Here is a 15,931-nt window from a genome sequence, read left to right as displayed (position 1 = left end):
AACCACGTTAGTGTATTTCGTCCTAAAAATTAACCTCTTCATTTGAAGTGTGAGGGAAGGATATTACCCAATTGATTAGATAATGATAATGATAATGATAATGATAATGATAATGATAATGACAATGGGTTTATATAGCGCCTAGTAGTATCCGCAAGCAATGTTCACTGGCGTTTGACAATAAATACCGTTACATGTGCAAATAAGCTTTCTAGAAAGTTATGTCTTTTAGTCTTGATTTGATCATGAAAGTCTCAATACAGCTTGTGATGATATGTGGTTTTTGGAACATGCAAAGTATCCCTGAAGGTAACATTTCGTTTCTAAGACACTCGTTACAATACCCTAGAAGTTAAAGCGGTGTGTTTCATCACAGACACATTTCTTACTTGTCTATGGCTTCATGCATACTTTAACTGACAGTTCATACTGCTCTTAGAAAAAGAAGAAGAGGAACGCCACATTACAGAATTCAGTGTGAATCACATCCTTTAGAACATAAGCATACAAATATCTGGACTTCAAAACACCCCTTGTCAGTCAGTAAACCGTTACAAATTGAGTTACCGGTCTGTGAGGATCGACGTAGTAGTCAATCATGACGGTGTGATATACGCCACCAACGGTCACATGCGCTGTGCAATGTTATTTCCAGCGTTATATGTGTCACACACACATCGGCACGATCGACCACAAAATGAATAGCTTTCAACAACATCACTGGACTTTGTATTCACCATACTTAGTATTTTTTACGGAATGAATATATACACCATAATGTCTGCGTAGATTTGTTCTAAAACTAACTGTTTTTATTGTAAGTCAAATATCTGTACAAAACATGTTTTTCATCTATATGTGCAGACATACGAAATGATTTATTTGGTGGTAAAAATGAAAAGCCCGGCTAATTCATTTCCTTATTCCATAGAACTTGGCAAAAAAGTCCAAGTGGCGAAAATTCAAATTCTTTCGTTTTCGTCAATGACAGCCGCGCCAGTCAAGCATACACAGCACGCACTTGTACAAATCTCCTGAAGTATGTAATACTTTATTCAACACATATTTTCGTGCAGCAAACGTTAATTGTACTTCTGTTCAACAGGTTGTCTTCATTATCTTGTATTCTTCTTGTCCTAGTGGCCAGTGTGTATATTTTTTTTAGTTATATCTAGCAAATTTTTCATTATTCTTAATATGACAGACCGCATGCTGCAACGTAAACATGCGAGGTTCAACATCCCACTTTTTTTTCTAGTTGTTGTAAACTCTTGCGAAATGTCACCAACTTATCTAACGATCTCTTACTGTAAGTTTCCTGCACTTTGAACTGTTACGAAACCGATTGTTACTCAAAGTAAAATTGGGGTATTGAAGACAATTTTCAAGTACTCTATGGCTTTCGATAATGTGTATGGTATGAAATTTGATGCCACTAAATGACCTCCGTTAAGTATGCCCTTATTTTAAAAAGTGCTTACAATGGGAGGGGGACCCCCCCCCCCCCACCACCACCACCACTAGCTATCATGGGTGATGTTGTTTCTCCCCAGAATCAAGATTGAAAGAGAAAACCCTGCCGGCTAAGTATCTCTAATTGTTATGTATGGACGCTGAAGTTGATTTCCACCCTGAAGTGGAGCGGGAGGGGGGGGGGGTTACGAAAATTCTTTGCTTCACGGGGGGGGGGGGGGGGTCATGAATTTTTTTGAGAGCGCAAAGGGGGGAGGGAGCTGCGAAAAAAAAAGTTTTGACCAAAATAATTTCTCTCCAGGACCCCCCCCCCCCTTCCGTAAATGCTGATCCCAGCCTAAATACCTTTTCCTGTCACCTGTCACCAGCCTACAAGGTAGTGGGTAGTAGGTATATCCCCAGGTATATACAGGATAGTTATTGTAAGGGGATGGGTCCCACGCGGGGGGGGGGGGGTATCTCACATAATGAATTTTAAGGATACAGTTGTGTTACATTTAAGTGTACATTTGAAGGGAGCCGGTGGTGTGTTGATGTACGACACAGTTGTGACTTCTGCCGATGGATGCGGAATCATCATTTTCAGAAAAAATCATACACATTGTATGTGAAAAAACCATAGGCATAGTTCTGCTTGCATAATGTATGGAGTAAGTCGTCCTTCTTTCTTGTTGAGTGAAACGACGTGAACCGTCCGAAAGCAGGAATAAAAAAAACAATAGCTTGAAATACAAGCCATGCACATTTCCACACTGTAAAATCTCGCCTCATTGTGTAAAATCAAGTAGACGTGCCCATAAGCTTATTATAGGTCACGTCATCCATTGCATGTATTGAGTTTCGATCACGCCATCATGCACGTAACAAGATTCGCTATTAGATATGTTAATGAGTAGCAGACGCATGCGTGAGAGAGAGAAAGTATTGCCGGTGATCCGACGACACTCCTTTTGTTTTGTGTGAGTGTGGGCACGACATGTGCATATGTGTGAAAGGAATATAACGGTATAATATAGGTAAGTAGTTGTTGAAATCCAAGTGCATGAACTCGTCTCAATGAATGTCGTGTTCTGTTTCTTCGGAGTGCAATTTATGCTAGTGTTTTCTTCCAGCGATTGACTAGTCGACCGGCTACAGCCGCTGTTGTACTGGAGACAGTACTTTAAAAAAAAGGTCACATTGTGTGGAGCTTGGTCATGGTCGTGGTACAATAGAGAAAAAGTGGCACGACAGTATACATGGGATTTATATTATCACGCACACCCCTCATGTACGTACATTAAAAAACGAAGGTATGAATGCGATAAGCGTTTATTATTTGGGTTCAGAGTTCAATAGGGACCCGCCATACATCATTGTGTTTGATATAATTATGCTTGCCAAAGAGAAAACATGTTCCGATGCAATGAGCTGATGTAGGTCACGTCGTGATAGACGTAACTAGCCCACGTGACTATTAGACTTTTAATTAATAGGGGAAGTGATAATAAAGGACTGGTTACCTTCGGACCTTTAAATGAGCACTTGAAGTAACGTGTAGCAAACAAATCGTCGTTTGTTCAGTGATACCTAGTCCGTAAAACCAGGGACGTATAAACGTACGTACGTACCCTTGTGATAATTGATAATCTATTAAAATGTGTTGTTGCTAAAGATGTAATTACCATATTTAGTATAATCTTATGTTATACTTAAAAAATTGAGAGAAATTCCATTGCCATGGTAATGTACAAACTTCATCACAAGCCAGTTTTTTAAAAAACAATGTCAGAAGCCAAAACTATTAGGTATACTGTATTCTTTCTTTATAACTTTTAATATTTTTTGTCAATCAGTTTTCGTCATCAGCTGCCTTTCTTTGTAGGAAATCAGAAGGACTATTTGTATTGTTGATCTGAGCTCAGTTAAGTTCTGAGTAACTGTCTACTGTACAAAAATGGATTGGAAATACATTAAATCATGGTATGGATGGAGAAACCCAGACGAAAAAAAAACAACAACAAAAAACCCTCCAAACGAACACTTGCACATGTTTAAAAGTCACATACAAAAATATGTTATGTTAAACAAAAAAAGTTAGCTGAATTTCAGTCAAATTTACAAGACAAAATACAAATGAATTTGAATTTGAATTCAATATCTGTGTCTTAAGTACCAGTTTGTATTGATTACCTGTGTTGTCTGACAAATGACCTTGCTTTGTTGACTCATCACTTAACACCTTGTTTTTAAATAAACAACTTTGTTGGTTTAGTGTAGCTAGCATATGTATTTACAAAGATGAGCAGCAACATGTTTGTACTATAGCAAGTTAAGGATGAAATGTATTAATTAATTAATTAATTAATTGAAACTCAAAGTTCACAGATAAGGACAATCTCCAACGAATGCCATTGTGTCTTGATTGTATAATATCTCTTGCTGGTATTGCAGAGGTCAATGGCGGTCATGAATCAAGCATCCATGAGACTTGCTGCAATAATTGTAGTGTTAGTTTTTTGAGTTTTTGGTTTGTAGCTTTTTATCATTCCTGGGTTTGCACTCAACTTTGCAAACTCATATAGACTGCATAATGCAGAGCTACATCCCACTAGTGGTGGTGGTGGTGGTGGTGGTGGTGGGGGGGGGGGGGATTTCTGCCAAATTATGTCGCACCTGCCAAAAAATTAGATTTCTGATTTGATTTTTTTTTGGTCAGGTAAGGCATAATTTAGCAATCTAACATCTGCATCGCATATTTGAGTGTGTACAGCTGGAATTGTAAAGTTAGTTTGCATTAAACCCACAAAAGGAAAAAAAAAAAGCTCAAAAACTCAATCAAAACTAATGCCATCATTATCTCAGCTATCTTGCTTTAATCCAGGGTTGATTAAGTACCAAATCATTTGCTGTCAACCACATAATTGTTAAAGTAATTAGCACCTATTTACATTTATACATCTTCTGTAGGGTTTTCATTTACAAATAGAGTGGTAGAAGAGTGGGAATAGTGTACATTCATATGCAGAACAAGGTCAGCATGATTTCAGATGACCACTCATGGTTGTCCAAAATCAGGATAGTTTTACAAAGTAGAAGGAACCATTCACTTTAGACATTAAACTACCCTATCTCCTGGGTATGATCATAGAGTAAGGAGACTTTTTTTCATTCCTTGAAACATGATTTAATGTCTGAAAGATAAATACATTTATGAAATTCTGAAAAAAATTGCAGCAGTGTTGTAAATTTAGTGACTGGATAATTAATGACTTAAGTGTATGAAGTGAAAGTTTATATTAGTGTATGATATAGTTGCGATAAGGTGTTCATAAATTGAATTCCCACAGGGAGGGTACTGCTTGTAAACAAACAGCCATATGGTGTGATGGGGAAAGAGGGGGTATGTAAACTAGCAGGAACAGCGCAATGCATGGCACACCTCATTCACATTGAAGTGTAATGATGTAAGTGTCATGCCCGAAATTTCATCTCTTTTGGATATCTCAGTGTGCAGTGACACTCATTAGTGTAGCATAAATATTCACACACACAACTTCAAGTAAAAAACCCAACATTTTTATATAACTTGTGACAAGCAAGTTAATAATGTCTGTCAGTGTCCTTCAAGTTGAGATCAGCAAATAGAATACAAATTAAAATGACCTAAAATGACCATTGATAGTTGCTATATTGCATTGCTGAGAGATTAGGCCAAATTCAAAGGAAACACTACACTTGTAGGGTTTAGTTCCAACAACTCAACTGCACATGGTTTCCCATCCTTTGTTAATTGTTGACATAAATTTGTTGTACACTTTCCGATGAAATGGAAATCAAGAATACCATTATGAAATATGTATGATGCTTTCATGAGATCTGCTAGTTACAACATTCTCTTTTTGTCTACATGTTTTATTTATTATTTTTTTTTAGTCTGTTTAAGCTATGGGATATATTGAGCATTTTGTGTTCTTTCTGATTTTTTCCTGAAATAATGTTAATGTTAATAACAATAACATTGCTGCTAATTGTCAGTTGGCACTTTGGCCAGAGGCTCCTCAAATATTAAATCACCTAATTCAGTCTTAAAGATAAGATAAAAGGTGGAATTTCCACCTCTCAACCTTTGAATAAGTGTTCATGAATCTAAGGGGGGGGTCTCATGAAGTTCAATGATGGATACTGCTATATACTGAATATACAACTTGTATCTGAGATACTAAAATAGACTGGTGCTTGTACAATTGAAAGATACTAGTAACATGAATTATTACATAATAGATAGTGGGTAGATACAGGTCTAATTACTATGTACAGTTGTCATTAATGTCTGGGAAAGACCTATATGTTGGCTCACAATTATATAAAAATAGATAAAATCTAAATTTAGTTAACCGAACCACACAACCTATGTAACCCAGCTAATCTCATGCCTTTGTGTATGTTATGATTTTAAATGTTGAGGGGGCCCGATGGGAAGTCTTACCAATGCCGGTGTGCGAAAGTAGGTACATGTAAAATTCTACCTGAGTTACAATGGTATTACAAATAAGAAACAATGTAAAGCTAACCAAATACTCAGTCACCCAATGTGTTACCTGTGGTTTGCAAATCTTTGTCACACACTCCCTGCTGTAAATGGAATTCATGAAGGAGGGCTTAAACAAACACTTTTCTGCAGACAATAGGCAATACAAATAACCTAAAACGTTTATTTAGTGTCAGGCATTGTAAGTAACTAGAAATGTTACATTCAATTGTCAGTAATCCAAGGTTTGAGAACCTCGTTCTGTTTGTGACCAGTAAATTTTGTTGGTGTTATGTATACCATACTTGGCGCATAATTGCAAGTCCTTGAAATAATTTCATACATGTATGATGTCCCCTTTATTACCTCCAGTGCACACATATACCTTGCAATGCCGAAATGTTACTCATGTGCATGTTTTAGTCCATTACTATATTGCTGATTATAATTTATAATTGTTTCATTTCATCTAATTTATTCCTGTAGAATTACAAATGGCACAAACAAGGAGAGCAATGCGGTCCCAGCAATCATCGGAAACACGGGTAGTTGACGGCAGTCAAACTAACGGACAAATGGGAGAGGCAGGAGACCAAAAGCCTGGTGAATGGGGACGTGCATGGTATGTGAAGCCATTCAGGGAACATTCAAAAGTGCTAAAACTGCTTGACTCCTAGGGTAGCCTACGTTGACAATAACTTTAACTTGACATCCTCTGTGAAGAAACTAGTGTTAATGTCAATGCCACATCGTGAAAATATGTACAGCTAGGAGCTGAGAAGTTACTTGCAGGCACTTCACGTATTGCTTCTTTTCATAAGTTGTATTTCACAATCTAAAAAAATGTTAACTTTTATTTCATGATGTTCACACACACATGCACACACACACATGCACACACACACACACACACACACATGCACACACACATGCACACACACACATACACAACAATCTATATTTTATATTATATATGTAAGTACGTACGTACGTACGTACGTACGTACGTACGTACGTACATACATACATACATACATACATACATACATACATACATACATACATACATACATACATTATTATAGTACAGTATAATTTATAGTATACATAAAGAATGAAAGTTATCTTCTATTCTCAAAGGGGTATTATCATTCTGTTTTTTTGGTGAAGTAAGTTTGTATTAGTCTACTTACTGAAACATCCTAAATCATTGCTTGCTATTGAAATAAGTCAAAACTGATATTCAGGTATATGTAAATGGTTTGATAACATTTTCAGTATATGTGTGTACTAAAAAATTCCAAATCTTTCAGCAAGAATAGACAAGTTTATTGACTGCATCAGTTTTACCCTTAGACTAATATGTGTCAATTTTCTATTTGCTACAGGGAAGTGGACCTGTTTTCATATCTTAGTATTTTAGGATTGTTGTTATTTGCCCCAGTGCTTGTGTTTTATTTCTTTGTCTCCTGTGACAATTACCAATGTGCACTCGGTGGGCCTATAGTAGATTTATACAATGGTAAATCACTTTATGACTTGTGGATGAAAGTACCCAGTATGACCCTGCAAGCATGGAAGGTTGGATTAACATGGCTCACATTCCAGGTTAGTTACCCTCCTACTGTTTTTCTGTTGTCAATTTTTCTACCATAAGTGGACTAATTATGATATACTAGTATAGTGAACACAGCACAATGATTGTGATAGCGCAAAATATTCTTCAACTGCACATATGAATCATACAATGTTTGAACTTCGAACGCTATCATGCTCAGATTGAATTGAATTGAATTGAATTGAATACATTTCTAGGATGTCTACGGTGCTGATCTGTGACTTTGATAGCTGCCGAAACACAGATGAGCAGTATAGACAGGCAAATACATAAGGTATCTCTGTAAAAAAAATACTTGATTAGATAACTTATATCCTCAGTCCAAAAAATGTAGACAATACCGTAGGTGACATTTCAGAATTAACCGTAAGAGCATAGTTCTAAGTTCTCATACTTCAGATATCTGTGTGCGGAACTTTTCATTTTCATGTGAAGGATTTGTTCTCATTCGTTTATCACCTCCAGTGTTTCACTCTTACCCTGTCTTTGTTTAATCACCAGATAATTCTGTACCACACTCCTGATGTCTTACATTACATACTACCCAGCTACAAAGGTGGAGTCCGCCTTGGTGCAGTCACACCGGCAGGCAATCAAATGTGGTATTTAGTGAATGGCCTTCAAGCATGGTTTCTGTCTCATGCATTTTGGTTTGCAAATGCTTTTTACTTCAAGTTATTCTCTCCAACCATCATTTTTGACAACTGGGGTGGTCTACTTTGGGTAGCCAACATAGTAGGAAATATAGTTGCTGTATTTGTCATGGTTAAGGCATACTTCTTTCCAACTAGCGCCGAAGACCGGAAATTCAGCAACAATATATTTTATGATTACATGATGGGGATAGAGCTGAACCCTAGAATTGGCAAATGGTTTGATTTTAAGTTATTCTTCAATGGACGCCCCGGAATTGTGGCATGGACCTTAATTAATCTTTCCTGTGCGTGGAAACAGTATGAATTGTACGGAACAGTGACCAATTCCATGCTTTTAGTGAATGTTCTCCAGGCAATCTATGTGGTAGATTACTTCTGGAATGAATCCTGGTACCTGCATACTATTGATATCTGTCATGATCATTTTGGATGGTACCTTGGTTGGGGAGACTGTGTATGGCTGCCATATATGTATACACTACAGGTAAGGAAAATGTATGATGAATTTATGCACTATGCACATTGAAATGAGGTCTCCTTACCCTCTCATTTCATACATAGATCTAATTTAAAACAATTTCTATAAAAAAAAATCCTTCATATTGTTCAGTATACATCAAGTTTTACAATTATTGTAGCATTTATTTAAATTTTGATTTACATTGTCACTTAGAGAAACACCAAATCATTGGTGCGTCACAAGATATTGTCTGTTGTCAATTTGGCAAAGGACACACATACACTGAAAATGACCCAACCTCAAGTTTATTCCTTGTATTAGTTACTTATATTTTGTCATCAGCAAATGTTTGACTTGTGTACAATTAAAACTAATATTATTCATGCTGAAAGTTGTTTGCACAGGGCCAATTTCACACAACTAAAAATTCAAAGCATTACGAAAAGTTTCGACCGAACCTCTAGCCTTCATTCTTCACCCTCAGCCACTAGAGGGCATAGTTGCAGATTGAGACTGATTATGCTGTGATTAAAGGAGTCGAGTAGTCCAGAACAGATAATTGTAGCTTCCAGGTAGTTGAATTGGTACATAGTACGTTGATAATAAATATTTATTTATTTTTGCAATTTCACAGAGTTTGTATCTGGTATATAACCCAGTGGAGTTATCTGCTATACATTGTTGTGTAGTTCTCACCCTTGGATTAGCCGGCTATTACATATTCCGGGATGTCAATTTCCAGAAAGATTACTTCCGCAGCAACGACGGAGACTGCATCATCTGGGGTAAGACACCAGAGTTTATCCAATGCAGCTATATTTCATCGGATGGTAAGAAGCGACAAAACAAGCTATTGTTATCAGGATGGTGGGGTGTTGCTCGTCACATGAACTACACCGGTGATTTGATGGGATCCTTGTCGTACTGCCTGGCTACTGGCTTCGGTCATGTGCTGCCATATTTCTATATTGTGTTCATGACCATTTTACTGGTGCACAGGTGTTTACGTGATGAACATCGGTGCAGGTGTAAATATGGGAAAGACTGGGATCGGTACATATCCCGGGTACGCTACAGGTTACTGCCAGGTATATTTTAGAACTCTCAGTCATACTGACTTTTATTTTAGGATTGTTGTGACACACTTAACTTTTCGGTAAAGCTAAAAACATTCCTACCCTTGTAAAAAACCACAATTTTTCTTGTGAAAAGTTAATAACTTTTCTGAAACGAGAGTAAACTTTCTGGCCAGTGTATGATCTCCCTAGCAGTAAATGATCAGGAAAGTGTGATATAACAGATCAAATTTAGAACTGTTGTGTGGTACATATGTACATGAAATAGACACACTCACAATAATAAAACTAATCTGTCAAATAATCTTAATCTAATTTCAATTTTTAGTAATCTTTATCCCATGACACATTACTGGGACAAGCCATTAGCCAAGCAAGTGGACATGTTATCAAAGAGTACCAATATTTACACATGTGATGATGGGCTCTTACATAACACAAGTAAACAGCTGTAAAACCTCTATTTGGCCGTCTGCATGGACTGCAATTGAGGCAAACCTTATCTTCGTCTTATATCAGTTGTTATCAATTTATTAGGCTATTATAAGTAACGCTACAAACAGCTTTAGAGATGCAAACAACTTTTATGACACCCGTTTTCGCCAGGCAAGCCCGCGGGTTTGTTGCACTTGGACCGCTAATGGTTCGTGACTGTCATGAGTGATCAAAACACAATTTCATAACCCCGCCTGTATATTATTTACTTATTTACTTACCCAAATATTTCAACAATCAATATTTTGTGTCAGTGTTGTTCATTTTTATGCCAGTATATTGATAATAGAGAGAATGCTCCCTCATTTTAGAAAGAAATCGTCATTAAACTGCCATATTTGGTATTAGCTTTGTATGATTGCTGGTATGATTGCTGGATCTTAGTCAAGGTATGCCATGACGGGGCACCCTCACACATCGGCAAACCCCTCCCACAATCAATCTAGATTGATCTTGACTGTTTCGACACATACGTAGGACTTTGAACTGTGGTGCAGGAGTCAAGTCTAAAATTAGATGACCATTGCAAATAGCAATGGCTCAACCCAGTTGTATACTCTCTGGTCATAGTGTGATTTGATATACATGACTCAGCAAATGTTTCCTCTTGCGATTGGCTGATTCTGTCAACCTATGCCAATTTGTTAATATTTATGTCGAATTGGGATGCTCCTGATATCATTTGATGGATAGATTTAAAATCCAGTGAGAATTTGTGCCTGGTTTCTAGCCAGCAGTTCATTTTAATTAAGATGTTAAATTCGTATTCCTGTTGAGAGGACAGAGTCAAGATCAACCAGTATAGATACCAAGTGATATTTGACATACAATGACAACTAATGACTTTCCTGCCAGTTGTCTTGAAGGACTAACACCACTACACTATTTCAGCTATCCTATTTAATTGCCATTTTGAGTTTTGAATGATATGTTGGAAGGTCATTCGAAAATGGAAAAACAAAACAAAATGGCAGTTAGGATAGGTGACTGAAGTAATGTTGTAGCATTAGTCCTTCAAGTGTATGGCTGTTAAAGTAATGGAAAAAAATTTACAGTATATTTATTTGATGTCAATGCAAAGAGACATACAGGCTGTTTTCACACATCATACCTTATTGATGGTAGTATTTCTAATGCAGCAAAGCCCAGACACTTAATTGTCATGGTCATTGTCACAGAATATCATTTAAACAGGTATTCTGTGATAGTGACCTCACCTAGTCTCTAGGCTATACACAGTATTAGTTTCTATGAGGTAGTGTGTAAAGTATACTGTGATGGGGCGCCCTCACACATCGGTCAACCTCTTTCATGGATAGAGCAGGCAGGTGAGGATGGCGCGACATGGCGCTGATTTCAAGAAGTTCTGATAAACATCATCTACAGTTGTAGGTTTAAAAACAATGGAAGGCATTCAGTTTAGAAAACATCGATATATCCAGGTCCAAGATATATCCCATTAAGTGTTACGTTACTAAAGCTGCACTAGCCGTAACTGAAATAATTAGTTTTTCAATCAGTTTTTCAGTCAGCCCAACCAACAATATATTCACCGAAAGTTGTTAAAATTCCAATAATTATATATTGTACATGTTATGTAGATGTTGATTTTATCCATGAGTTGTGTAAATAACAAATTAAAAATGTGTGTCATTGAGAATGCCGATTTGTTGGGTACAGATCGAGAAATCAGTTTGATTGGATATATTGCACCATATACTATGTGTAGTACTACACAAGTATGTTTACCCACATGTAATTCAATACCGTTCAGGGTGTATGATATTATAATTATGTCATTACATGTACATCTAACAAAACAGTCTCAAATTGTTTTTCTAGTTGCAGCTGGTGCAGCAATATTTTGTTCTGTAAATTTCTTGTTTTTTTTATGTCCATGAAATGAATTCTCAGATTTATTTCCTGCCCAAAGTTAATATATTTCTTGTTTCCTATGAATCAGGTGTATTTGAAATATGTTTCTGCTGTAAAGAAAAATTGGGGTTTTTTTTTTTTTTTTTGTGTGTGTGTGTGTGTGTGTGTGTGTGTGTGTGTGTGTGTGTGTGTGTGTGTGTGTGTGTGTGTGTGTGTGTGTGTGAATAAAATGAATTTAATGTATTGGATATCTAGGGAACAATGCTTGCCTAGCTCAATGTTAGTTATTTTTTGACACTCATGGCAATTAAGAATCACTGATAAAATACATTTCAAAAATCTGTGATCTTTGTGAGCTATGATTGGTTGCTAGCCTTACCAGATGTTCTTTATCATCGTCAAGGAAATGGAGATGTTATCTTATAACTTCTGAAAAAACATGATAAAATGAAATAACATTTCACAAAAATCATTGCATTGCAGTGTATTTCAAAGCAGCTAAAGATTGGATCCATTTCATGACACTTTTAGTAGGTCTGGCTATGGATCTCATGTTTACAGGAAAGGTTAGCAACCAAGCTTATTTTTCAAAATGGTATCATACAACTTTTACTTGGGTTTAAAAAAAATAAAACGGCATGATAAAATCAAACTTTGAGAAGGGATGAAATCACAGGCTCTCGAATCAATGTGTATGATTTAAAAAAATATATATATGTATGTAAATAAGTCTTATTTACATACATATTTTTTTTTAAATCATACACATTGATTCGAGTACCTGTGGATGAAATGATATGTACACTAAAAAGTTCATATATATTGCTTGGTCTCGGATACATTCAAGTTACATCCAAACCCTGATAAGTTTTCACTTTAACGGCGTCAGAACTTTTGTTCAGTGTTATGTTTTAAATTTGATTTTATAAATTTCATAAGAATAGGGCCACCACCGCTCATCATTCAACAAAAAAAGAAGATAAATAATACAGTAACTTTTGGAACACAATGACAAATAAAATAGAAATTACAAAGATTATAGCGTCTTCTTCTGAGTAATAAATAAAGCTTTGAATACAAAAATAAACAAACAAAAAATTGTAAGTTAATTTCTGGTGTTATGTTTTAGATACAATGCGATTTTGTAGATGTTATTGCTGAAATTTCATGTTTGCATCAACTTTAAGTTTGGATGTGGTATGTGTTATTTCATTTGTATCTGTGACATGATGTATGAACACATGGAATTAAAAGCTGTAAAGAACTTTTACTGTGGTACAGGTGTATGGAAATGTTGATTTTAATAAATGTACATGTGGAGTAACATATATATGCTGTGGATAGTGATATAATGTGGATCATGGTATTTCTTCCTCCAGAGATTTGAGTTAGGGACAATTGCATAATTTCACACAAGCTTGCTAAGCAACTGTCTTCTAACCCTCCCCCCTAAACGAGTGTACACAAGTGCAACATTGACACATTTATATACGCTATAAACCATGGTTAAAATTGTAGAGGTCTTGCAACTATGATCAATACAATGTGAACCACATAGTAAACACATTAAAATACTAACCAGAAACCCAGCATAGTAAATTTTTGATCAACTTGTCAACATCTCAGTTTTAGATATAGAACCTGTTATTGAAAGTGTGAAAGTTTTAGAAATTTGGTTAGAAGTGCAAAAATGAAGTTCAGCAATTGCATAGACGGAAGACCTCCCGCTGAATGAAAGAAGTCTGTTTATATTGAGCTTGTGTGACATCGTGCAACTGTCCCTTATCTGTCTTGACATACAGACTCAAATGAAATCGTCAGGCCGGATAGCCAAGTCTCTGGGCTAGGTTAAATAATCTATTCAAACTGTTGAATGTAATGCAATATCTTGTCAATTTTATATCATAAACTTGTGAGCTGATTTGACAGGTGACCTGTCCAATGGCTTCAAAAGGAATTAAAAACTCAACTGGTGACCCTTCCTCGTCCCCACTCACCATATAACAAGGTCCTTTTTACATGGTGAGTGGGGATGAGGAAGAGTCACCAAACTAATTCATAAATAATAAATAAGGTAGTCATAGTAAAACTGGTTTATCACACCAGCAAAGAGCAGTTAAAAATTTGATTTAGAAAAAAGAAAACACCAGCTCTTCAAATCATTACTTTATTACAGGGAAGGGAAATGATAAAAAAAAAATATGTAAAAGAAACCAATAACTCCCCCCCCCCCCCCCCCCAAAAAAAAAAAAAAAAAAAAAAAAAATATTTGTAAACATATATGGCCTATCCCCATGCCCCGGTGGTTTGAGCCAAAATGAATGAGTGTGAAAATGAAATGACTTTCACTGGTAAACTCTGAAGTAACTACAGGTGATAAAGGCAGACTTATTTTAATAGGTTTGGATTTAATAACTGGTTATAAGTGAGCTGTAGTCAAAAAAATAATAATTTGCCAAAATGAAACAGCCAAAATGTGAAAAATTATCTATCTCCAAAAATGTTTGGATGTGAAAATAAGTCTGACAGTAACAAGAAAAAAACTGTGGTGTAGAGCTCCTTTGGTGTTTCCGTGACACCTGTAGAATGCATTTGAATGTAAACATTATAATGTGATCAGACACCACGTCTAGTTACAGTTATCAAATACAAGAGTGTTTGTTCACCGTTTGCAGATAATAACATGTACAAGTAATAGCATTTGTCAAATATGCATGCATTGATTTATGACCATAATAAATTTGGAAAAAATAGCTTGTAGAAATTACTTCTCCATATGTCTATACACTTGAATGGTGGAAAGTAGGCCAATGTTTAGACTGTATGCAATAAAACTGATATAATGTAATAAATACCTTATGTAGGTTGTAAATAGGAATAACACTGAGAATAAAGTATGAGCTGTCATACTTTACATCAACCGGAACGCCAACAGGGAACAGCGCCCCCATAGTGACTTATAGAGTGGTCTCGGTTACCCAGACTCTCGCCGCTGGGGGCAGAGGTTGGGTAACCGAAGCTATGTATGGATGGGAAAAAGTTACATGAACACCATGTATAAAGAAGAGTTTTGTTTGTCCGTCGCCCATAACACTTATGAAAGCAGTAGAAATAGAAGTTACATCTCAGCCTTCATCACAAGTCTGAGAGCGTAATGATAGAATTACAAACACAACTATACCGGCAACTTCTACGTGCACTTGTTTATAGATGAGAATATTGACCAAATTTTGCAATCTTTTGCAATTGCATATTGTGAAATTATCAGTCACTTGACGTGTCTTAGAATCCCTGAAGTTTTAGTTTTATTCTAGTTTCGGAGTATAACCAACATCGTTCATTGTCACGGTGATTTTTCATGTTTGGCATGTACGTTACTTACAATGTGCCAATATAATATAGCGAGATATAATAATAACACAACCAAAAGAGAAAAGTTAAGTTAAGGGTAGAAACCGCTAATAGCGCTTTGATAAAGGAAACCGCTGCAGACAAACGCCTCTATTCCAACGTAGATTGAGATTATCACATCGGACACATTCACGCAAACCAGCTAGCTGCAGGGCTGTTATTTCTTCTGCGACTGGACACTGCTAAATATCGAGATGCGTCTTGGACGGTGTCGTAAAAGAGGCTGCGGTTTTTTTACGACGATGATCGGACAAAAGTCGGTTCTTATCTTTTTCATCTGCGCAATATTAGCTAAAATCTGCAACGTCGATGAAAACGAAAGAATTACAACCACTGACCACTGTGTGTAGGACAATG

General features: G+C 36.3%; 1 protein-coding gene across 1 annotated transcript; it reads left to right on the top strand.

The window, feature by feature from the left end:
* The first annotated feature begins 2,402 nt into the window (after positions 1–2,402).
* On the top strand, positions 2,403–12,303 carry LOC144434966 (7-dehydrocholesterol reductase-like). The gene is made up of 5 exons (XM_078123496.1): positions 2,403–2,489; positions 6,470–6,605; positions 7,372–7,591; positions 8,103–8,741; positions 9,352–12,303. Exons 2-5 carry the CDS (start codon positions 6,478–6,480, stop codon positions 9,814–9,816), a joined length of 1,452 nt encoding a protein of 483 aa, XP_077979622.1. The 5' UTR covers positions 2,403–2,489; positions 6,470–6,477; the 3' UTR covers positions 9,817–12,303.
* Positions 12,304–15,931: the final 3,628 nt, after the last annotated feature.

Source organism: Glandiceps talaboti, chromosome 5 (genome assembly GCF_964340395.1).
Source record: "Glandiceps talaboti chromosome 5, keGlaTala1.1, whole genome shotgun sequence".
Taxonomy (NCBI): Eukaryota; Metazoa; Hemichordata; class Enteropneusta; family Spengelidae; genus Glandiceps; species Glandiceps talaboti.
Note: the sequence above shows the minus strand (reverse complement) of the source record. Positions and strands in the feature narration are given on the sequence as shown.